General features: G+C 39.1%; 1 protein-coding gene across 3 annotated transcripts; it reads left to right on the top strand.

Annotated features, from left to right (window-relative positions):
- Window positions 1-574: 574 nt before the first annotated feature.
- On the top strand, window positions 575-24,389 carry chd8 (chromodomain helicase DNA binding protein 8). 3 transcript variants are annotated; one of them, XM_051131430.1, is made up of 40 exons: window positions 575-683; window positions 1,349-1,516; window positions 2,324-3,396; window positions 3,947-4,225; window positions 4,316-4,432; window positions 5,376-5,890; window positions 5,989-6,103; window positions 6,310-6,513; window positions 6,670-6,738; window positions 7,577-7,632; window positions 7,758-7,875; window positions 8,014-8,097; window positions 8,341-8,478; window positions 8,642-8,763; window positions 9,628-9,871; window positions 10,899-11,075; window positions 11,181-11,324; window positions 11,414-11,512; window positions 11,593-11,752; window positions 11,961-12,171; window positions 12,300-12,495; window positions 12,580-12,750; window positions 13,145-13,435; window positions 13,541-13,761; window positions 14,722-14,924; window positions 15,488-15,644; window positions 15,731-15,820; window positions 16,103-16,206; window positions 16,311-16,434; window positions 17,104-17,179; window positions 17,305-17,579; window positions 17,661-17,893; window positions 19,103-19,150; window positions 19,263-19,913; window positions 21,114-21,460; window positions 21,546-21,632; window positions 21,740-21,841; window positions 21,925-22,035; window positions 23,421-23,525; window positions 23,632-24,389. In XM_051131430.1, exons 3-40 carry the CDS (start codon window positions 2,419-2,421, stop codon window positions 24,007-24,009), a joined length of 7,800 nt encoding a protein of 2,599 aa, XP_050987387.1. In that variant the 5' UTR covers window positions 575-683; window positions 1,349-1,516; window positions 2,324-2,418; the 3' UTR covers window positions 24,010-24,389. The 3 variants fall into 3 exon arrangements, with proteins under 3 accessions (XP_050987387.1, XP_050987405.1, XP_050987396.1); XM_051131448.1 differs by lacking the exon at window positions 19,103-19,150 and having other exon boundaries at window positions 21,117-21,460; XM_051131439.1 differs by lacking the exon at window positions 19,103-19,150.
- The last annotated feature ends 720 nt before the right edge of the window (window positions 24,390-25,109 follow it).

Genomic DNA, 25,109 nt, shown 5'->3' with positions numbered 1-25,109 from the left:
ATGTGAACGTTATTTGAAGTGTTTTAACATCATACACTCGTTTTATATATGTTTTATTTGCAATATGTTTTTGACGTATTTGCAATTTATAGACCTCTCTTATAAAACATCAACAAATCCGTCAAATAAATTCACGGATACATTTGTATCCATCTATGACAAATTAATGATATAATATTCTATAAAATGCGAGTATCAATGTTTCATTTAGCATCACAAGCTTTTTTGGGACATTTGAATACATTTGCAAAAATTGCGTAAAGCTATGGAAATTATTTCCTACACGTAAAATTATAATATTTTATTTTTCTTTAAATAGCGATAATGAAGAACTGAATCCATTGCCGTTTAAATTCTAACAAGCGAGCATCTCGAAACCCGGTGATAACAAGTAGGCCGCATTTAGTGCAGCCTCAACCAAACTACCCGTATGACCGATACCCATTAATGTCTCCCGCCCTGTAATTCCGCACACCGGATTGATAGACAACTTCTTCCACGAATGGAATGCTTGTCTTTTGACAACCCCTCTGAGGATGGACCAATCAGCGGAGAGCAGATGAGATCGGGGGCTGCGCGTTCGACCTAGCGCTGGCAAGAAGTTAGTTCCTGCTCTACGCTGGCCGTTTCCTGTAATCGTACAGTGTTGTGAGACGGAGAAAGCCATGTGTGTCGATGCAAAGGTAAATTTAGCACCCCGAAATTATTACGGGGAAAGTTGGGGCAGTGGATGGCAGCGTTATTAGGGCATATTTTAGTAGAAAATACGCCCTGGCCAAGTCGAAACAGCTTTGCGGCCTTGTCCATGTCTGTTCGTAGTCGGGCTATGGTTTTTGTAGCACGTTGCCTTTGGTTTGGTCCGGTTTGTTGATGAGAGAGATTGAAAGAGAGTCCGAACGAGAGACTGTGAGATGTATTATGAATGATGGAGGATCACCGAGACATCTTAAATCGACCGTCAGAGAAAAACAAAATGATCGAGCACATATTTAGCATTTATAGCAATAGGAATCGCCATTGTGAACATTGATGGGGTTTGTCGAGTGTCTGGTTTAGGACTGTTGTTCCACATTGATGGCAAGGCAAGCAAGGCAGTGTTGATTTCGGTTATCTAAATAGAAATTCTGTGATTTCCGATGAACTAGACAGAATATGACATTAGAAGTAACACAAATTTGCACTCTTTGACTTTTAAAAACAACGTTTTGATACTCGCTAAGTGACATACGAGTCAGTCAGACACGATGCCATGTGAAGTGATGGCACTGCCATTCAGTAAGGTACAGCAACTATATATTATAAATGACTTTGTTAATGTAAATTAAATGTGTTTTCTTGTCTTTTCCAGGGCATCTGTACACACATTTATTGATGGATCTCTTAAAGCTCACTCCAACCAGAGAAGCAAAAAGTAACTCCTAGGAGAGGATAGAGGGGAGGAAGAGAGAGAGTGAAGAAGGGTGAACCGGTGGACTCTCTCTTTTCCTGTTCCCCACTCCCTGATAATTAATTTCAGGTAAGTTTACCTGTCAAACAGGAAACTTTAATAGACCAGAGATTACATGTGACCCTGGACCACAAAAAAAAATCATAAGGGTCAATTTTTTGAAATTGAGATTTATACATCATCTGAAAGTTAAACACATAAGCTTTCCATTGATGTATAGTTTGTTAGTATAGGACAATATTTAGCCGAGAGGTTAAAAAAAATCAAAATATTGAGAAATTGCCTTTAAAGTTATCCAAATGAAGTTCTTAGCAATGCGTATTACTAATCAAAAATTAAGTTTTGATATATTTACGGTTGGAAATTTACAAAATATCTTTATGGAACATCTTTTATGGATCTTTTCTTAATATCCTAATGATTTTTGCCATAAAAGAAAATGTATTTTTGGCTATTGCTACAAATATACTTGTGCTGCTAATGACTGCTAATGGTTTTGTGGTCCACATATTTAGCTCTGATAGTTGTGATGTAGGTTATCTTTAACTTAATGAAGGTGCTTGTAGAATTATTTTATTCAGTATTATTTAATTAATATTTATAATTATGATTTAATTTACTTTAGTATGATAATAAGTTTAATATATATAATTTTTTTTTCCATTTTATTTACTTTTTTTGATAGACGCTTTTGTCCTAAACAACACCCATTGATTTTTATTTATTCAGTGGAGGCCAATTACTGCATAAATGAAATCCAGTAACTGTCCTGATTATGCTATTACTTCATTAATGTATGGAAAAAATACTTGGAGGTGGTTACAGTTTCTCTCTCTCTTTCTCTCTCTCTCTCTCTCTTTTTTTTCCCTTCAACAGCATACCTACAAAGTCTCTTCAGACTTGTTGGATGTTTTTGTACCGACACTGGATATCACACATTCTTTTCTTTTTTTCACAAACTCTTTGACAAGATGGCAGATCCCATTATGGACCTCTTTGATGACACACCACTGTTCAATTTGGATTCCTTACCGGAGGATGCGTTCTCCCAGGGCTCCTCAGACCCGGTCGAGGAGGCGCTGAAGTTGGCACTGGGCCAAGTGGACCCACCTACGGACCCTATGTCGGATGCTGGTGTCCCCGTGCTCAGTGATGTTGTCACAGATCCAGCTCTAATCCCAACACCCGTCGCAGCTCCTATCTCCGTCCCACTGCAGACCCTTCAAACACAGCAGCCCACCCAGATGGCCCATGAGGTTTCTGTGGCCCCGGCTTCAATTTCCGTTCAGCCCTCTCTCTCGGTGGCCAGTAATAGCAGTGGGGCGGCAACGGTCCTGCTGAGCTCCCCTCTTGGAGTACCTGTGTCAGCGGCTCAAGTCACCACCCAGCAACTGCAGACTCAGCAAATCGCTGTTACGCAACAGGGGGCAGGGCAGGGGGCCCCAAAAATTGTAATTCTCAAAGGCCCTCAGGGTCAGACTCAAGTGCTACAGGGTGTTACAGGGGCCACAGGCTCTCCAGGGAAAGTCACCCTCGCTAGAGTTCTGACAGGGACCCCGCTTAGACCAGGGATGGCGGTTGTTTCCGGGGGGACAGTATTAAACGCGACATCTCCTGGGCAGGGACAGGTGAAAGTGGGCACTGGAGTCCAAAGGCTGGTTCAGACTGCAAATGGCCCGATGAAGCAGGTGTTACTGACCTCAGTGCCCCAGACTCAATCGCAGGTTCAGACGCAGCAGGTTCAGGTGCAGATACCTGCGCAGACCCAGCTGCAGTCACAGTCGCAGCCAGCACAGGTACAGGCGCAGGTCCAGGTGCAGCCTCAGGCACAGGTGGCATTACAAGCCCAAGTGCAAACACAGGACCAAGCGCCGGCTACTACATCCCCTGGAACAACAGCAGCGGCCGTCCGACCTCAAAGTGTCACACTTTCAGCAGTGCCACAGCAGGTCAGTCTCCACCAGGTTTATTGTTGTTAATTAAAAGCTTTCCATTGATTTATAGTTTGTTAGTATAGGATAATATTTAGCCGAGAGGTGCAAAAAAAAATCAAAATATTAAGAAAATCGCCTTTAAAGTTATCCAAATGAAGTTCTTAGCAATGCGTATTACTCATCAAAAAAAAAACTAAAACCAGAAAACAACAGTTTGGTTGTTTGAAATCAAAAAACCATAAACCTAAATAAAATGTTTAATATATATGTTCATTGTAGAAAATATAATATGAATAATATAAATAATATTTATCATAATAAAACAATTTTATATATATATATATATATATATAATATATATATATATATATGTATATGTATATGTATATGTATATATATATATATATATATATGTATATGTATATATGTATATGTATGTATGTGTGTTTGTATGTATATGTGTCTGTGTGAGTGTGTGTAATAGCACTTGCATCTATGTTTTTACTTATTTATATTTTTTTTTTTTTTACTGTTTGAATCTTAATGGCCTTTTATCTCTATTCAGGGGGAAGCGAAGAGGATCACTTTGGTTCTACAGCAGCCCTCGCAAGGTGGAGCAGCCCAGGCCGGGACAGTGACAGTAGGGGGAACTGCAGCTGCAGGGGCAGGTCAGCAGGGCCAGCAGCCCAGGCTGGTGTTGGGCTCTCTGCCAGGGAAGTTGGTCCTGCAGGGTGGCCAGCTGGCAGCTCTCGCCCAAGCCAAGGCAGGTCAAACGGGTGCGCAGCCGAAAGTGCTCACCATTCAGCTGCAAGTTCAGCAGCAGCCCAACCAACAGGGAGCCAAGGTGAGTGAAAGGACAGGACATGTGTGCTGGAAGATATGCTGTTTCTTGTGACTTGGTGGTGACGGGAAGCTTTTTCTCTGTGTGCAACAGTTTCAATTGGTTTCTGGGGCAGCTAATGCTGGTGGCGGCCCTCAGGTGGTGCAGATTTCTCAAGGCCAAGGAGGACAAAGACTAGCAGTGCCTCTTAAACTACTGCTGCAGCCACAGGTAGGACAATTCTTTTATATGTTTTATGGCTTTTGTTCTTTGGTGTATATAGAGCCATAAAGTAACACATTGCATTCTATTATTACTCTACCACTTGGATTCTTGAAAGGATTAGAATCAAAATTTCCTTATAATTTACTCACCCACATGTCATCCTAGATGTTCATGTCTGTCTGTCTTCAGTCAAATTAAGGTTTCTGAGGAAAACATTCCAGGATTTTTCTCCATATAGTGGACTTCAGTGGGCGCCAGTGGGTTAAAGTTACAAATTGCAGTTTCAGTTCAACTTCAAAGGGTCTAAGGGAATAAGGGTCTTTTCTAGCAAAATGATCGGGTCAGTTAAAAAACAACAACAAAAAAACATGTTCGCTTTGTAAACACTGGGTCAGTTTTTCCACCTGTGTGACTAATGCATGAGGTCAAGCTAGAGCAAGATGAGCATTTGTGGTTAAGTATATACATTTTAATTTTTTATAGAAAATTGCTAATAATTTCACTAGATAAGACCCTTATTCTTCAGCTGGGATTGTGTAGAGACTTTTGAAGCTGCACTGAATCTGCAGTTTGGACCTTCAACCCGTTGGCTCACATTGAAGTTCACTATAAAAAAAAAAAGTCCTGGAAGGTTTTCCTCAAAAACCTTTATTTCTTTTTGTTTGAAATAAGAAAAACATCAACATCTTGGATGACATGGGGGTGAGTAAATTATCAGGAAAATTTATATTCTGGAAGTGAACTAATTCTTTAAGAATATGAAGTGTTTTGAAGTTATAAAATATAATGTATACACTTTCTGTCTGATTGAATTCCTTACAACGATTCTGATTACTAAATGGTTTCATTAATGATCCTTTTAGTGCCCAAAAGGACAAAATATTTAGTAAAATTTCATTAGATGGTGACAAAGTACAGTTCTAAGAATATACTGTCACTTTTTCTGCAGTCAACCACTGCTTCCAGTGCTGGTGGGGCCGTTTCTGTGGTTAAAGTTATCAATACCTCGGCTGCCGGGTCTGCGTCCAGCACCACCACCACAGCCGCGTCTTCCGGTGTGCGTTTGGCGAAGGTCCAGGAGCCCGTGCGAAGAGTGGAGACCCTGTGCAAACAAGAGAAAGCAAATCGCATTGTTGCTGAGGCCATCGCACGGGCCAAAGCCAGGGGCGAACGGAACATCCCCCGTGTGCTCAACCAGGATGAACTGCCTGCCGGACAGACCTCTGCAGACCTGGAGAGTACCCCAGGGGCTGGAGGAGCCAAAAAGAAAGGAGGAGGAGGAGGAGGAGGAGGTGGTGGTGGTGGTGGTGGTGGTGGTAGTAGTAGTGGAGGGAGCAAGAAGAAAAGCCCAAGTGCGGGAGGAGGGAAAGTGGTGGTGGGAGGAGACAAGAAATCCAAGGCGAAGACTCCAGGAGTGGTTTCTGGAGGCGGAGGCAGTAAAAGTAAATCCAAGACTAAGCTGAAGTAAGTTTGGGCTGCTTATCCTCTTTGGATGAGATTGACTCATTTATGTATTTGCCTCTGCCTGTTTTTGTTCTTACATTTTTATTCCCTCTTCATAGCACCATCACTCCTGTGGGTGGTAAGAAAAGGAAAAGAAATGCATCCTCTGACCATTCAGATATAGATCTAAGCCCACCTGTTTCACCCCGCACACTGGAGGAGGAAATGTCACAGGTATTGCATGCTTACACATTTAGTTCTTCCTGATATAAAATCAGTCCCTCAGTTAGTGATTCATAGCAGCCATATTAAGCCATTAAAGTGTTATACGTGTTGGCAGGCTAAAGCTGCATTATGTCACAGAATTTTGAATATAGAATGTCAGAACAATGCCATAAACCTGATTCATTGACTCCACTGTGATCCTGTTCTCCCAACAGAAGCGGCGTTCTAACCGTCAAGTGAAGCGGAAGAAGTACACAGAGGATTTGGACATTAAAATCACAGATGACGAAGATGAAATGGATGCGGATGTTGACGTAACCACAACCCCTGTGTCTAGTGCAGGGCATCTCCAGTCTATGGGCGCAGAACTCCAGCATGAACTGGATGGGGATGGTCTTCCAAGCATGCAGTTTTTTGTGGTACGTCAGCACTCTAGTCAAAGCGAGTTGGACCTTTGTGGATATTACAGCTTAGTTTTCCTTTTTTTAGTTTTTAGCTGTTTACAGTTGACACAATGCCACCAGTAATAATAAAAAATTGTTGATATGTGTGGGCATGTTTCTGATTTGTTTCAGGAGAACCCAAGTGAGGAGGACGCTGCTATTGTGGATAAAATATTGTCTATGCGGGTGACCAAAAAGGAGGCAAGTATCTTTTCATGCTTATCACTATCATAGGGCCCCATGATTTCCGCAATGCGGAAGTTTAAAGGTATTCACGGCAACCCGTCCAAATAAAAGTTTGGTTTAACTTGAATACATTTTGCCAGAAATATATTACTATTAAGTATAATGTACATAGTATTATTGTACATAGTAGTACTACTAAAATTATTAAAATTTTTAAGGAATCACACAACATTTCTTCCATGTTTTCATTTCAATAGTAATTTTAGTAACAGTAATGGTAGCTTTGTTTGCTAAACAAAGTTTGTTTAATTTTTAGTAACTAAACATAAGTGAAATTAATGTTTTATGTCTTCTTTGCATAACCAGAAAAAATTAAATGCACATCACAGATTTTCAGAGGAAAAATACATTTCGTAAGGCTATTTTAAGAATAAATTTGAATAAATTAAGTTGTTTTTATGCATTTAAATAATTACACATGCTAAAACACAGAATTTGGTGACAAAAGATATAGTGAGGAAAAAATAGAACATTTCATAGGGCCATAAACAAATTGATAAATAAATTGATGGGAAATTGTGTGTTTTATGATTTTAATTAAATAGACATGCTTTTTGATTAATAAAATTGCATTTAACCATTAAAAAGGTATCCAGAAAAATCTAAATGGGGGAAAAAACAAAACGGAATCCAAAAAAACTAAAATGGGAAAAAATGGAATTTGGAAAAAAATACAACTAAATTTGGGAAAAAATAAAACAGATTTCATAGGGCCCTGCTATCATTCACTTGTGAAATCTTGTGCTAGTCTGTTCTGACTTAACTTTAATGGCATTTTCTTGTCCTGATGCAGGTGTCTCCAGGGCAGTATACTAATGTGGAGGAATTTTTTGTCAAATATAAAAACTAGTAAGTTTTCTCAAGCCTTTTTTTTTGACAATAGACCAGATTTATAAACAATCGATCAATCAGTATTTTTTTGTGGGAATGTAATTTTTATCTCTTGAAAGTGTTCATTTACCATGTGTTTCTAGCTCGTACATGCACTGTGAATGGGCCAGTCTTGAGCAACTTGAAAGAGACAAGAGGATCCATCAGAAGCTGAAAAGATTCAAGACAAAACAGGCACAGATGAGGAACCTATTCCAAGAGGTAAGAACCTATACATTTGAAATTAGGCACATGTGCCATGTTTTGTTTGGTAGCATTAGACATAAGGCTTTAGAAATACTCACTAATTGTGTTCTTGAGGATTTATAAGCTTAACTGGAATGCTTCCCTGTGCTTTAGGATGAGGAACCTTTCAATCCAGACTATGTGGAGGTTGATCGTATTTTGGATGAGTCACACAGTGTTGATAAAGACAATGGGGAGGTAAGAATTCATCCATCACAAACAAAATTTTTAAATGTCAAATAAGACATGGTATTACATGGCATTTGTGAGTTTATTTAACGGATCTATCAGTCATTTGTTCTTGTATCAGGCTGCACTGATTTGATTTAAAAAGATGTTTTGTTTTTGTTGTGGTATTTCTTGGTACCTTGTCTTATTACATTTAATTCAAACTGCACACTGCCAAAACACTTATTCTGAGTGTTGTTTTCCCTCCCACAGCCGGTTGTTTACTACTTAGTGAAGTGGTGCTCTCTGCCCTATGAAGATGCTACCTGGGAGCTGAAGGAGGATGTTGATGAAGGAAAAGTGGAAGAATTCCGGAAGATTGAAAGCCGCCCGGCCCGACTCAAAAGAACTGTGAGAAACTGTCACACTCGTCCACTGCATACTGTTGTATCTGCTTCTTCCTTTCTCTTTTCAGTGCCTGGTCACCATTTTTACCCTGTCTGCATTCTTTAGTTTTCATTAAGAAACAGACGAGAAGGTGGTTAATTATTAACAAGACATGCTCTTCCATCAGCCTCGACCTGCTGCAAGTGCCTGGAAGAAGCTTGATGAGTCCAGAGAGTATAAGAATGGGAACCAGCTCCGAGAGTACCAGCTGGAGGGAGTCAACTGGCTGCTCTTCAACTGGTACAACAGGTAAATAAACTGCTGATATACTGTTTGAACGTCATAAATATAGAAGGGGTTATAAAGGCATCTGCAGCTTTTAAAGGAAATTAATCTTTTGTACACTATATTGATAAATGTTTAAAGACCTCTTTAATTTTTTGTTTTCTGCATTTTAGTCCATGTGATTTAGCTTTGAGGCATCTGTACTCTTAGGCTGTGTACTCTTAGTTGACAAAATAAACAGATATACCCCTTGTTAAATTTACATGTTTTCTCTTCCAGGAAATTGAACCAAAAATATTAATGATTCACTCCCTGCTCAGGGGTGTATGAAAATGTGCTCTAGATTGTGATTGTTCCCTCCCCCTCAATTATAAATACCACCTGCCACTGATCCAATGCAATAAACAGACAGTAGCTTGGAGATGCAAAACCATAAGTAAATAATTTGACGGCCTACTATTTGGACACATCAGCGGCCTCCTGATGCTGATTGTGGGCGTCCTTATCAGAACAGTCACCCTGGGATCTTTGTTTGAATTGTTGCAGCCTTACTCAAATAACAAATGCAGGCTGATTTCTTCTTTATTGCCATCTCATTCTGGCAGGAGTGCAGGCGTAGGTGGAAATTGTGCTGAGAAATGGACCACAGTTGAAGTCTATTAATTGATTTTGTTCATGGTTCAACGTTGGGTTGTAATAAATTGCGTTTGAACTATTTCAAGTCAATAATGGTTATTTCAGTACTGAGATTGAATGGATTGACAAAACAGTAGGCTACAACTTTGTATGTTTTGTTTACTGCTTGTATTGTGGTGTTTTTTTTTCTAAAGATAATTTCTGTTCTTCTTTGTCCATTTCTTACACCCTCTCTTCTGACTTCCCACAAAGGCAAAACTGCATCCTGGCAGATGAAATGGGTCTGGGGAAGACCATTCAGTCCATAGCCTTGCTGTCAGAGGTGTTTGCTGCAGGGGTTCAGGGGCCGTTCCTCATCATTGCCCCTTTATCCACTATCACAAACTGGGAGAGAGAGTTTTCCACCTGGACAGATATGAATGCTATTGTTTACCACGGCAGTCTGGCCAGTAGACAGATGATCCAGCAGTATGAAATGTACTGCAAAGATGATAAGGTTGGTTTAGATGTTTTCACTGTGTGTTTCTGTCTCATCAGTTTGATTGCTACTAAACAGCAGTGCTGTTATTTTTAACTGATACTGTGAAACATTAACAGTAATTGAATTAAATCTGGATTTAAGTAATATACTTATTTCAGTTAATGAAAATTGGGGAATTCTGCCTTTAAGTTGAAATACTAAAATTACTAAAGCTGAAATAAAAATGTTAAATGTAAATATGAAAAAAATACAATTACAAAAAATTTAAGTAAAGCTCACAATAAATAAATTGTGGAAGCCCGTTTCTAGCACTGGGTAATTTAAAAAACAAAAAAAAAACAAAAAAAAACAAATGCATTGAGACTTATTCTGCTATTTCTCGCATCTCGCAAATTCTGACTTTTTTTCTCAGAATTGCATGATATTAACGTGCAGATTGCAAGTTATAAAGTCAGCATTGACTATAACTCGCAGTTTGCATGTTTATATCACGCTTCTGAGAAAAGTCAGAATTGCGAGATACAAACTCGCATTTGCGAGAAGAGTTTAAATGGTTTATTTCTTGCAATTCTGACTATTTTCTGCAATTGTAAGTTAATCACGCAATTCTGAGAAAAAGTTTAAATTGCGACTTAACTGACTTAACTCGCGATTGTAAGTTTCTTACAAATCTGAGAAAAGGTCAGAATTGTGTGTTTGTATCACAAATCTGTGTGTTTGTGAATTGTGGGTTTCTGTGTTTTAATCTCACAATTCAGACTTTGTAACTTGCAATTGTGTTTATATCACAATTCTGAGAAAAAAGTCAGAATTGTGAGTTTGTATCACACAATTCTGAGAAAAAGTGAGATAAAAAAATCGTATTAACCTTTTTTTATTCAGTAGCAGAAATGGGCTTCCATAATAGATGCTAGAGTAGTATTAAAAAAAACTAAATTAACACATCTGAGCAGAAAGTTATACTAATAGTATATTTTGATAGCCCAATTCTGACTCTCTCCCTTGCCTTTTATTTTTTTTTTTTTTTGTGTGTCTTCTCTAGGGACACTTGATACCAGGGGCCTATAAGTTTGACGCTCTGATCACAACCTTTGAGATGATTCTCTCAGATTGCCCAGAGCTGAGGGAGATTTCTTGGCGCTGTGTAGTTATTGATGAAGCTCACCGTTTGAAGAACAGAAACTGCAAACTCCTCGACAGCCTCAAGATGCTTGACCTTGTCAGTGATTCATTAGTTTATTTTTTGCTTTCCTTAAGAAGCTAAATGTATTGGTTAAAAAATATGATTTATTAATTGACAGTCCTTTCTTTTTTCCCTTTTCAGGAGCATAAAGTGTTGTTGACAGGCACTCCACTTCAAAACACAGTAGAGGAGCTGTTCAGTCTGCTGCACTTTCTGGAGCCGGCCCAGTTTCCCTCGGAGATAGAGTTCTTGCGCGAGTTTGGAGATCTTAAAACAGAGGAGCAGGTAGAAAAAAACATGGCAATATTTTGGCAGGCAACATCCTTTCTGTTAAGAGCATCAGCAATTTCCAACACACTGTCTTTGATTATCAGGTCCAGAAACTGCAGTCAATTCTAAAGCCAATGATGCTGCGTAGACTGAAAGAAGATGTAGAAAAGAACCTCGCCCCAAAACAGGAGACCATTATTGAGGTATGATTTGTTTCTAGCATCAGAACTAGATCTTGATCAATTTTGTAAGTTCTAAGTGTATAATTTTCGGTGGTCCCCAGGTGGAGTTGACTGATGTACAGAAGAAGTATTACCGTGCTATTCTAGAACGTAACTTCAGCTTCCTTAGCATGGGAGCCACACAAAACAGCAATGTACCCAATCTCCTCAACACAATGATGGAACTTCGAAAGTGCTGCAACCACCCTTACCTCATTACAGGTACCAACTTTATGGAATTTATGGCTGTTCCCTTATAGTCACTCTTGTTTATATAATTTTAGCCTTGCAGTCTTTGTTTACATGTTCCTGAGCATAACAGGTTTTACTTCAAACCTGTGTGACTTCTTTGGTCCTGTAGCACACACACGCTCAAACTGTTGCTTATTGGTTTTCCATTCTAACATCTTGTTGTCCACTCTCTGTGCAGGTGCTGAGGAGAAGATAGTGGCTGAGCTGAGGGAAGTGTATGATCCTCTGGCTCCAGACTTTCATCTCCAGGCTCTGGTGCGCTCTGCAGGGAAACTGGTCTTGCTGGATAAGCTGCTTCCTCGCCTTAAGGCTGGCGGGCACAAGGTGCTCATCTTCTCACAGATGGTGCGGTGCCTCGACATCCTTGAGGACTACCTCATACACAAGAGGTACAGCTTTAGAAATGTCAACTGTGAAATGGAAATGTGTGATTTAAAAGGCAACTGCAGCCAAAGAATTTTTCATCCTGCCATCTGGTTTGTTAGGTGGATCTAAAATTAAATGTGTTCTGCCTTAGATACCTGTATGAGCGCATTGATGGGCGGGTCAGAGGAAACCTGCGACAAGCGGCCATTGATCGCTTTAGTAAACCTGATTCAGACCGGTTTGTCTTCCTGCTTTGTACCCGGGCTGGAGGTTTGGGCATTAATTTGACTGCTGCTGACACCTGTGTCATTTTCGACTCTGACTGGAACCCACAGAATGATCTTCAAGTGAGGATCTCATGCATTCAGTGCATTAATGATTTTTAATACAGGCCTTCAGTCTAATCATTTTTCTTCTCATCTTCCACACAGGCTCAGGCACGTTGCCATCGTATTGGTCAGTCTAAAGCGGTGAAGGTGTATCGTCTCATTACCAGAAACTCATATGAAAGAGAGATGTTGGACAAAGCGAGTCTTAAACTGGGACTTGATCGAGCCGTTCTGCAAAGCATGAGTGGAAATAAAGACAGCAGTGTTAATGGGGTAAAAATGAAAGAAATCATTATTTTATGTTGCTATTTACCTAAAATGAAACCTGTATGGTTTGGTTAACTATTACTTTAACCCCTGGTTTCAAAGAAAAGGCTTAAGCCTAGTCCCAGACTAAAATGTAAGTCTGAGCTGTTTCAACTGAAAGAAACTTGCACTGATTAATCTTAAAATATGTCAGTGCTCTTGTTTTGTCTCAAGATGCACACCAGTAATGTTTTTTTTAAGTATGTTTATAAAAATTACTTAAATGTCCTAATATAGCTTATGGCCTAATCCTGGCTTAGTCTAAGTCCTGTCTGTGAAACCAGGCCTAAATTGTTTAAATTCAACACAAGTCATTTTGTGATGGATTATCACTCACTGGTATGCTGTTGGCTTTTCTCAGATCCAGCAGTTCTCCAAGAAGGAGATTGAGGATTTACTTCGTAAAGGTGCTTATGCAGCCATTATGGACGAGAACGACGAGGGCAGCCGTTTCTGTGAGGAGGACATCGATCAGATACTTCAGAGAAGAGCAACAACCATCACTATAGAGAGTGAAGGCAAGGGATCCACCTTCTCCAAAGCCAGCTTTGTGGCTTCTGAGAATCGCACCGATATTGCTCTGGATGATCCTGAGTTCTGGCAAAAGTGGGCCAAGAAAGCTGACATAGACATGGACTCTCTCAACAGGAAGGTACAATGTAGCATCTAGAAAATGGTTACTGGGTGCGGTATTTTTTTGCTGATCTTTCTTTTCATTCCTAAACCTCTTGTTTTCTTTTATGCAAAATCCTTGCAGAATACTCTTGTGATTGACACGCCAAGAGTGAGAAAGCAAACGCGTCAGTATTCCAGTCTGCGTGGAGAAGGTGGAGATCTGTCTGACTTGGATAGTGATGATGACTACCCACCCCATAATTCCCGTCAATCTCGGGCTTCTCGACGCTCAGATCGGCATTCTGGTGGTGGTTATGGGCGCACAGACTGCTTCAGAGTGGAAAAGCACCTACTTGTTTATGGGTTTGTGACCTTGTTTCTTTCTGATCATCATGTTTAGCTGGGCTTGTTTTTAAAGGGGTCATCAGATACCCATTTTCCGGAAGTTGATATGATTCTTTAGGGTCTTAATGAAAAGTCTATAACATACTTGGGTTAAAATTTCTCAGTGGTAGTGTAAAACAGTACCCTTTTACTTTGTCAAAAACAGCTCTGTTCACAGCGACCCGTTTCGGTGCATGTCCCTTTAAATGCTAATTAGCTTTGCTCACATTGAAGAGATTCTATGGGGTGATGAGCCGTTCTCTAAGAGACTATAAACTTCAGCTGCATTTAGCTGCAAAACTTGCTTACTAGCACATTATTAGGAAAGGTGATTTGCAAACCCTTATACTCACTACTTCTGTAGGTGAAGCTAGATCATGAATGATTTGCACAAACATATACGCATTTAGGGTGATCAGGGGGCTAATTCCCTTCGAAAACAAAAGTAATCCTCTGCATCTTCAACGGCTCAGATTTCGAGAGTAAATGACTGCTATGTTCATTATTACGTCCCACAACAGTACACCTTAATCGCTTAGGAGACATTCTTGTCTACCCCTGCTCAGGTGTCAAAACAATGGAGGAGTGTTCACAGCTCACTCAGTCTGCTAAAACGGCCATGTCAATCAGTAGACGTGGGATGGGCCTGTGCAGAACTACATCATTCTGCCAGGAATCTCAGAACAGGCTGATCTAAGAAAGTGATTATTATTATTATTATTATTGGGGATTTAAAAAAAAAAAAAAAAAAAAACACTGGGTGGATTATTATTATTATAGGGTGGTTGTGTACACAAACTGCCAACATGTTCAAACAAAATACAAAAGTTTTTTTTGCATCCGATGACCCCTTTAATTCACCAGCTTATCTCAAGATTGTGAAACTTTCTGTGGAATTGATTTCATACATTTAAATTTCAACACCACTTCTCTATACAGGTGGGGCCGTTGGAGGGATATCCTGTCTCATGCTCGCTGTAAGAGGCGTCTCAGTGAACGTGATGTGGAGACCATCTGCCGCGTCATCCTGGTTTTCTGTCTGATACATTACCGTGGAGATGAGAATATCAAAAGCTTCATTTGGGAGCTAATCACCCCTCCAGAGAATGGACGAGAACCACAGGCTCTGCTTAATCACTCTGGTATGTCTTTCTCTCATTATAATTTTGTTTAAATGAATACTCTTTGGTTCTACCAGCAAGGACCCTCAGGTAGTGTTCAATCACGTCTTCTTTTTTTCATGGTCAGCATTTTCCAGCCGCCTTTTCATCATTTCTGGCATTCCTGTACGATTGTTGCGTTTCTAACTTTCAAACTGATTGAGAAGCAGTCATTACCTTCTGCTTATTCATCATGGAAAAATTGAGTAAACAATGTATAATGTCCACACAAAACAAATGTCCACAAATATATAAAAGAACAGCCTATATTGGGCTTTACCAGGCTGTTTAACATAAATGTAATAATTATAAAATAATTTATTTTTGACATCATTGTTCATACCAGGCCACTTTACAGAAATAAAAGGATTAATGTTTTAGTATTGGTCATTTTCACCTCATTCTCATAGTTTTGAGTTGCAGTTTGTTAAAAATGGGGAAAAGGCAGCTTTTTAATGCAAGTAGGTTGTGAAATAGAGCATTAGCTTTATGCTAAGCAAGTTATAGCTTCTAAATGCTCATAATGGTGCTCTCCTTTCCTTTAGGTTTGTCTATCCCTGTTCCTCGTGGCAGGAAGGGAAAACGAGTCAAGGCTCAGAGCTCTTTTGATGTGCAGAAAGTTGAGTGGATTCGAAAGTATAATCCTGACAGTCTTCTGCTTGACGACAGTTACCGAAAACACCTCAAACACCAGTGCAACAAGTATGTTGGGCCCATCAGGGACACTATTTAATTATACTCTGCTAAATATTAGCTTGAGTGTCTTCATTTCGCTCTTCCTTTTTCAGAGTGTTGCTGAGAGTACGTATGCTGTATTACCTGAAGCAGGAGGTCATTGGAGAACATGCTGATTCTGTATTGAGAGGAGCTGATGCAAGGTACAGCTATCGTCTAATTTCATCACTCTCTTTGGAAAAAAGCATCTGCTAAATGCATAAATGTTCATCTAAATGCAATAGTTGGCATCGTGTTGGATTAAAGCGTCTGCTAAAGAAATTTCATTAATGACTGGTTGTGTCACCAACATCAAGTTGTCATTAAATTGTACATTCTTTAATCTTTTTATACCTTGTGTTTTTTTTTGATGCAGTGATCAGGTTTTACAATTTAAATTAAACTTCTTTAAATTCCTTCACTGATGCTAGTGTGTTTCCTTGCAGGGATATTGATATCTGGTTGCCTGAAATGGAGCAGCAGGATGTTCCGTCTGGCTGGTGGGACGCAGAAGCAGACCGATGCTTGCTTATCGGTGTCTATAAACATGGTATGTGCAAGAGTTACAAGTCATTCTGATATGACCCACAGGCTAAAATATATAGCTATACGGGTCCTTGATGATGTTTTCCCCTCTGTGTCTTGTCGTTTTAGGATATGAGATGTACACCACTATGCGTGCTGACCCCTGCTTATGTTTTGTTGAGCGATGTGGGCGTCCTAATGAGCAGGACATAAACGCGGAGCAGCAAGCAGCAGACCCAGAGCTTGGGGAGGGGTCAGTTTCAAACAGACCTGGGCTGCCTTTCTCAAGACCATTGTGAAGTTGATTGTAGAGACCATTGGTGGCAGTGATTCTACAATCTACTTTTGGGAGAAACAGCCCTGATTTTTAACACCTGCATTGTAATATGTGACCCTGGACCACAAAACCAGTCAAAAACAGGGTCAATTTTTTTGATTCAGATTTATACAAGCTGAATTAAAAAAAGCTTTCAATTGATCTATGATTTGTTAGGATAGGACAATATTTGAAAATCTGCAATCTGAGGGTGCAAAAAAATATATATATATATTGAGAAAATCGCCTTTAAAGTTGTCCAAATGAAGTTCTTAGCAATGCATCTTACTAATCAAAAATTACAACATTTATGGTAGGAAATTTACAAATATTTTCATGGAACATGATCTTTACTTAATATCCTAATGATTTTTGGCTTAAAAGAAAAATTGATAATTCTGACCCATACAATGTATTGTTGGCTATTGCTACAAATACTATAAATACTACCAGTGCTACTTAAGAGTGGTTTTGTGGTCCAGGGTCACATATTATAGATTGTATGATTAACTGGTATAATTAAGCTTCTGGGTGAGCTTTGTTGTGTTTTTTTTTTTTTTTTTTTTTTTTTTTTTTTTGTGAATTTATGTTCTTTTTATGTTTTAGAGGGGACTATGACAAGTACTCAGAAGATCCAGAATTCAAACCTGCGACAAGACACACCAAGGATGTATATGAGGAGGTAAACGACTTTAGAATCGCATATTTTTTTCCCTGTAACCTTTAAAGTGTAATTCTGGCTCATTTATCTTGTGTTGTTGTTAAGAACTTAAATGTACTAAAACAAATAAATAATGTGTTTCTCAGGCTGATTCGGTGAATGCAGATGGTGAGATTTGTGTGGAGGATCGCTCTGCCCCTGTGCAGGTTGAAGGGCCATCTTCAGGATCATCAGATTTGTGTTACTGGCCAACAAGTTCGTCGCTCACAGCTAGACTACGCCGTCTTATCACCGCCTACCAACGCAGTTACAGACGAGAGCAGCTGAAGATAGAAGCAGCGGAGAAGGGTGACCGTAGACGTAGACGCTGTGAACAAGCCACAAAACTTAAAGAGATAGCCCGACAAGAACGACAACAAAGGCATGCTCCTTAAGAAATCTATTACAGAAACTTCCTCTTTAGTCTCACTGTCTAGCATTCTCATGAGCTTCTCTGTTTCAGGTGGACTCGTAGGGAGGAGTGTGACTTTTACAGGGTGGTATCAACCTTTGGGGTTGAAAGAATAAAGAAAGAAGGCGATGCTCCAGAAGGGGATGAGCATCATATGGACTGGAATCGCTTCCGTTCTTTTGCTCGACTTGATAAGAAAACCGATGAGAGCTTGACACGTTACTTCAAGTGCTTCATGTCCATGTGTCGGAAAGTGTGTCACTTTCGGCCAGCACGTGGAGAAGGTACGTTAGACTTTAACATTTTGTATGTACTTTTGCTGGAAGTAAACGCGAAACTGTTCAGATATTTTCAAGCTGACCTAGATATTGAATAAGAACTTGTTTGATTTAATTTACTGTAGGGATTTACTGTAGGGATGCTCATTTTAACTGGTTAACCGTTGATCTTCTTTTTTTTTTTTTTCTTCTGTAATTTATTCAAATATTTTAAAACATTTGGATGGTTAAAATTGCATTGTTGAGAAGGAAAAAAGATAAATGACGTAGGCCTATAATGGTATGTCACATTTTAAAATTACATTAAGAAATAGACCTGATGTTGATGTGTAATGTTTACAAACACTATAAACATAGGCTAGGCCATTTTACTTCCCCCTCACTCCACAAAAAATCCTTTCAGTTTAACAGTATTCAGAAAAGAACAAGAATGAAAAATATAAGAAGCTATGCTATATAAACGACAAGCCATGACTAATTTATTTAGGCTAAAGCGAAACTAACGTTGGGTCTCTCATACAACACAAATCCAAATGTTTCCGTATTTGAGATGTATTTGAATGCCAAAATATTTATGTAAACCAAAACCAGGTTTACATAACCAGGAGTACTTCTCTCGCTTTCCAATATCCACATAAATTTGTTTGGCATAATATCACAGCAGTACGTTGATAACGATAAGGCAGTGTGAGAAAGATAGATAGACATACATATACATATCTGTATGTGTGTATATATATTTATATATGTATGTATGTATGTATATATATATATATATATATATATATATATATATATATATATATATATATATAATAAAATATAACTTCTAGTCATACAAATAATAGAAACTGTAAACAGTTTGCTTTTATTTGTGTACATTCACAATAAAAACTAATATTTGTGCTTTTGTAAAATAAAGAAAAATAGGATGCCGCTTTCAGCCAACCAAAACTCTGCATACTAGCTACTTGTTGCAGATTTTTTTTTTTTTTTAAGTAAAAATATTTAACATATAGTCCTATTCATTCGTGTGTGTGTGTGTATAGCCTAGTTTTATTATGTTTTTAATGCGTGTTGTAATGTGACCACGTGAATCCTCATGTTCTGTTGTTTGCTGCTTTTTGCGCATGTGAAATTAATCCCTGGAAAACAAATTTCGCTATAACGGGTCACAGGCACTTATCCTTTTGAAATTCTAATCCTATCGGTTAGGAGAAATTCACTGGAAACTGGTTTCGAGTAGGGATGCAAAATATATTGGTATTTCTTTTATGTTGTATCATTTCAAAAATATTGATTCATATTGGATATTTAATTGCAGATATTCATTATTTGCATATTTTAATAACACATTGTCCTCTGCCTCTATTAGAAACTCAAGATTTGTCCCAGTCTCTGGCCCCTATCACAGAAGAACGAGCCTCACGCACACTCTACAGGGTCAGCTTGCTCTGTCGGCTACGTGAGCGTGTTCTTCCCCACCCCTCATTGGAGGAGCGCCTCAGTCTGGCACCACCTTCCTCTGACCTCCCGAACTGGTGGAGCATCCCACAGCATGACCACGAGCTGCTCTTAGCTGCCGCCAGACATGGTGTCAGCCGCACTGAACTCTCAATCTTCTCTGACCCGCAGTACTCATTCAGTCAGGCCCGCCTCGACTACCTCCAGAACCAGCAAGCCCAAGCTGCTTCGCAGATTCACGTGTTAAGTCAGTCACAGGATCCGACTGGTATCAAAGAGGAGAGCCTAGATGATGAGTCTCGGCTGCTGGGGGTGGAGGCACTCTGTCCGTCAGACTCTCCAGCCATGCTCCTCTCCCATTCTGAGGTGAAAGTTGGAGTCCAAGCTGGATGGGGCTGGAAGAAGAATAAAAATAATGGGCCGAGTGAGAGAAAAGCAGGAAGAGAGAGAGGCGAAGGGCCTTCGGACTCCGATTCTGATTCAGACTCTGGCTCGTCTTCCTCCTCCCGTCATTCTGGCAGCTCAGACGATAGCGGAGACAGTGATGCAGAGAGAGAACAAGGTGAGGAGATGCTGTTGCATTTAAATCATGTTTGTGGTAACCTGCAACAGTATAGCTTGAAATATTGTTTCTCATTGTTTTAGCCTTATGATGTTCAGTATGCAACTCAAAATTCATGTTATATTTGATCTGAGATGTATGGAAGCTTGTTTCCGCCATTTAGTTAAAAAACAAAAGGTTGTTGACATTTTAATCTCTCAACTCTTGACTTTTTCTCAGAAAAAAAAAGTAATTCTGAGGACAAAGTCTGAATTTTGAGTTTATGTAACTTGCAATTGTGAGTTAAGGCAGAGTTGCATCATTTAAACTCACAATTCTGACACTTTCCCTAAAAATTCTGGTACAAACTCACAATTGCAAGTTATAGTCAATTGCATGACAAACTCAGAAATCTGACCTTTTTTCCCTCAAAATTGATAAACAATTGCAAGAAGTAAAAACTCAAAATTCTGACTTTTTCTCACAAATACGAGTTTATATCTCATAATTCTGACTTTTTTTCTAGCAGTTCTGACTTTTTTTTTCTCAGAAATGTGAGATATAAACTTGCAGTTGTGAGTTGTAAAGTCAGAATTGTGAGAAACTCGTAATCGGTTTATATCGCAATTCTGACTTTTTTCTCAGTTTGGAGTTTTTTTTTCTCAAAATTGCGTGATATAATCTCACAGTTGCAATAAATAGTCAGAATTAAGAGAAAAACTTGTAATTCTGACTTTTCTCCCAGTTCTGCCTTTTTTTTCTCAGATTTGAGAGAGATAAACTCAGTTACGAGTTATGAAGTCCGAATTATGAGAAGCTCGTAATCAGAACTGTGAGATATGAACTCGTAATTCTGAGCAAGTCAAAATTGTGAGATCTGACTTTTTCTCAGAAATGTGAATTTATTTCTCAGAATTGCGAGTTTGTCTCGCAGTTCTGACTTTCATAACTTTATAACTTGCAAATTGCGTGTTTAAATTTTTATTACATTTTTCTCAGAATTGCGAGTTTATGTCTTGCAATTCTGACTTTTTTTCCTCAGGATTGAGATATCAACTCGCAATTGTTTAATAAAGTGAGAATTGCAAGACATAAACTGAGAAAAGTCAGATCTTCACTGAGTGTAATGTTTTTACTTTTGTTCTTTGGCCAGCTGTAATGGTTAATTAATCTGGGTTGATTTGAATGTGATTTGTAACTAGAATGACTCTGATCTCTTAGTAGCAACTCTTAAGATGTGCGATGGCGATGAAGAAAACAGCATCCTCTCACTCACACCATCTCAAGAAGGTGCCCCACCCGAATCCCTCACTGACCCTCTGAGAGTTGATTGGCCCAAAGACCGTGTGTTGATAAACCGAATAGACAACCTCTGCTCGCTGGTTGTAATGGGGCACTGGCCGTCAGGTCGACGCTACGTTTCTGACATACAGCTCAATGCTACATCTGAAGAGCATGACCTCAGTGACGATGTAGGTTACCCCCGAGTGGCACGCAAAAGCAACAGTGCCCTGTCTGCAGAAGCTCTTGAAGGCCAAGAATCAGAATTCACAGTAAAACTCCTAAAGGTGAGGTGGCGTTCAAACATTTATGAACTTTAACTGTCTCGTACTTTTCTGTTAGTTTCATTTTTGCGTGTTTAATTTTCTTTAGGAGGAGGGTCTGAAGTTAACGTTTTCTAAGCAGGCTCTAATGCCAAATGGTGAAGGAAGTGCACGCAAAAAGAGAAAGGACCACGAGGTACAAAAATGCAGTCTCTTTGGTTCTGAGGAAAACTTAACCTTTGTTTACATTGATGCATTATAGGCATTTCCAGCTGTATAATGAGTTTACTTTCTGACATTTAGCTGGTAGATGCCGAAGGGGTTCTCCATGCTCCCCGCAGAAGGGACCTTCCTAACTGGCTCAAAGAAAACCCAGATTATGAAGTGGAAGGAGACATGTTAGAAGTAAGTTCAAAGCTCAGGTTGAACTCGCTGCTGAGTTCTTCTTGGACCAGCACAGCTAAACATGTTTTTCTCTTTTTTTGCAGTTACTGGTGAACCGGACCAAAAGGAAGAGGAGGAGGAAGAGGGTAGAGAAAGGAGCAGCACTTACCGGCAGTGAGAGAGTGAAGGTCATAGACATAAGGACAGGCAAGAAGGTGAGGAAAGACATTTGGCAGTTCTTCATAACCAAATAAGCATATTAGACAGGGCTCTACAGTGTGCCCATTTTAGTCGGATTTGCGACTGAAAGCTACTGCATGCAACTATGAAAAAATATTTAGGTGCACCAGTGCGACTGACCCGATCAGCATTTTTGTGTTTGCGCTGAGGGGAGCTTCAATGGTTTCTGTGTGTTTTTGCAAACAGACATATTTCACGAATACTTTCATAAAGTAAGAGATTCATTGTGCAGTGTAGAGAGCTTCGTTGATTATGATGGAACTTTGAGATCGCGATGAACTAAGATATGTGACAACTTTTAATGATTTCTAAGGAAGTTTGTAAATGAGATATTACAAAAGTTAAATAAAGAAGTTAGTATTAAGTGACTTACGTTGTCAGACTATAACTGTTACCTGATTTTGCTATTTTGTTCTCAAAAATAGTCTGAAACAAGTCACAGCTGAGCCACTGCGCATCTCTATTCAAACACAGCGTTGCTTAGTTTATGAATGAACGTGTTTTTAAACGAATCTAGTGAGTCAATGATTCAATTTACCATTCATAAAGACAGTCACTTGCTTTATTCCTGAATGAGCTGTTTGAACGAATCAAATGAATGGATAATTTAGTAAGTACATCAGTGACTTGTCACCACCTACTGGCAGTTTTAGCTTTATTTTTAAAGTACCTTTTAGTTACTTAAATCATTTAATATTTCTATATTCAAAATTTTATATTTAAAACATTAATGTCAACATGAATTTATGAATTTGATTGCGCTCATGCCACCTCTGGGCCTTGTTAAACATGAAAATACACCTACAAGCCACTTTTGTGGTGTTCTGTGCCACCTCTGTAGTACAAATTAATTTTGTTAGTACTGATTTCATTTAATTGGTAACTTTTTCTTATGTTACTTGTTCTTACACTGTTGTCTTAGTTAGAAATTTTAAAACATACTTTTAATAAAGTTAGAAAAATGCCATTACAAACCTAAAAACAAAATTCCCATGTAAATCACTTTAAGGAGTCAAATATCCCCTCGTAACGGGAAGGCTAATTTTTTTTTTATCAGATTTTTTTTTTATTATTGATTAGAAGATGCTCCTAAAATGTTGACTGTTCCTAAATTTTAAATTAGTGCTTCTGAAAAGAAAAGTAAGCGTAGAGCCCTGTTAGAATGTTTTCAGACACTCATGTGACACTGATGACTGGAGTAATGATGCTGAAAAGTTTTTTTTTTTTTTTTTTTTAATCAAATAATGAAATTCTGAGCGTAAGGGACTTTTTACAGTTTTATGTGGGATAGTTTTTATGTTTTTGATATATTTGAGGTTGAGTGCAGTTGGTTTTATACTCTTTCTTATACTCTTTTCAGTTTGGTGGAATATACGGGCCTTTACTACAGGACCTGAGAGAGCACCTGGAGGAGAATCCTGACCACGTTGTAGCACCAGAATGGTCTGAGACTGTTCGCAACTCGGTTAGTGTAATAACTCAGTGTGTTTATGGTTATCTGTGTGTTTTTAGGTCAGTCAGTCAGTGGTTATTTTTCTGGAATTTAATCTGATCCTTCTCTTCAATCTCAGGGCTTCTTGCCTGAGAGTTTATTCCACAGACTGTTGAGTCCCCATGCTTCAATCCCCAAAAAGAATCGACATTACCTCTCCACCCCTTCGATCCAGACCGACGACCCTCTCCTGGGAGGCGGCGAAGGCGAGACGTTAGTTTCCGACGGCGCATACATGATGGACGACGAGGACCTGGAGGACGGCGGTCACCTCACATCATCTCACCACTTCCTAACTCCAGCCTACGATGTGAAGATGGAGCCGAGCGCTCTTGATATGGACGGAGGCGACAGTTTGTCACAAGGTGGCTATGATAGCTCAGACAGAGAGGCCATTTTGGATGACGTCATCATGGCACCGAAGAATTCAGACTCTTCCTCAAGCTCCGAGGATTGACCAAATCTCATGTTAGATGTAGTAGACCGAGATCATGACAGTCTTTTATTTTATTATATTCTGCCTTCATTATTTTTATAATTATTATTGATGTTATTGCTTAAAATATGGAGTAACAGATTTTTTTTTTTTCTTGGGTTGGATTTGTACTTGACTGTTTTGTGTAGGAAAGATATAGGCGCCTTTTTTTTTTTTTTTTTTTTTTTTTTTCTTTACACCTCATTCAGCACATTGTGCAAAATCTTAATTCCAGATGGATGAAATGTATCAATTTCATGTCTCACATACCCACAGTAGGCCCCTTTCGTTGTTTATTGGCTGGGAAAGGAGCGGTTTGTCTCACACCCTCAGGCTGAACTGTTTAACAGTGTGCTGGAGGATCCATAGTCATGCACTGAGCTGAGCCATCGTGGTGCCTCGGTCTGGTGAAGAACATGGAGTTTTTGTTGGATGTATATCATTTTTTTTGTGTGTGTGTTTGTGGGGGTGGGCATGGGTAGGATTTGGGGTTTAGGGTTAGTTACTGAAACAATGTTAGACAGATGATGGCTGTATTGTACAAAGTAGAGTTGGTCCTATGCCTGCAATGATGCAAAAATTATGCGTTTATTCCCGTTTCAATAACTGACTCCAACTGTCTCTGTGATATAAATATGAATAGCAGTCTACAGTGGAAACTGATGTCTGTTGAATTCATTTCACCAAGTGTTGATTTATTTGAATAATGACTACTCAAGGCCTTTTTTTATTGACTTCCTGGAATACACGCTGAGTAGAAGAGCAAGTTCATTCTCTCTCATATTTCATACTTGGATGCAATATCAGATGTCATAGTCTTTGGTTAATGGTTGTTTCAGTTTTGAGTTCTTTTAAATTTAGTTTACACTTCCATAAGACATTAAACCACTGATTTAGAATAGTTTAAACTGTAAGGTTGACTGACACTTTGCAGAACCCAAGAGACAGTAAAAATACCATTAATTCAGTAAGCACCAGTGTTAAATCTACTTGACCCTTACAGTGCTAGAAGGTAAGTTTAGACTCTTTGTCATTACATTAACAACATTAATGCTTGCCTTCAGCCATTGACATTTCTCTGT

This window comes from Labeo rohita, chromosome 2 (genome assembly GCF_022985175.1).
Source record: "Labeo rohita strain BAU-BD-2019 chromosome 2, IGBB_LRoh.1.0, whole genome shotgun sequence".
NCBI classification, from domain to species: Eukaryota; Metazoa; Chordata; class Actinopteri; order Cypriniformes; family Cyprinidae; genus Labeo; species Labeo rohita.
The sequence above is the reverse complement of the archived record's forward strand: the minus strand, read 5'-3'. Positions and strand labels throughout refer to the sequence as shown.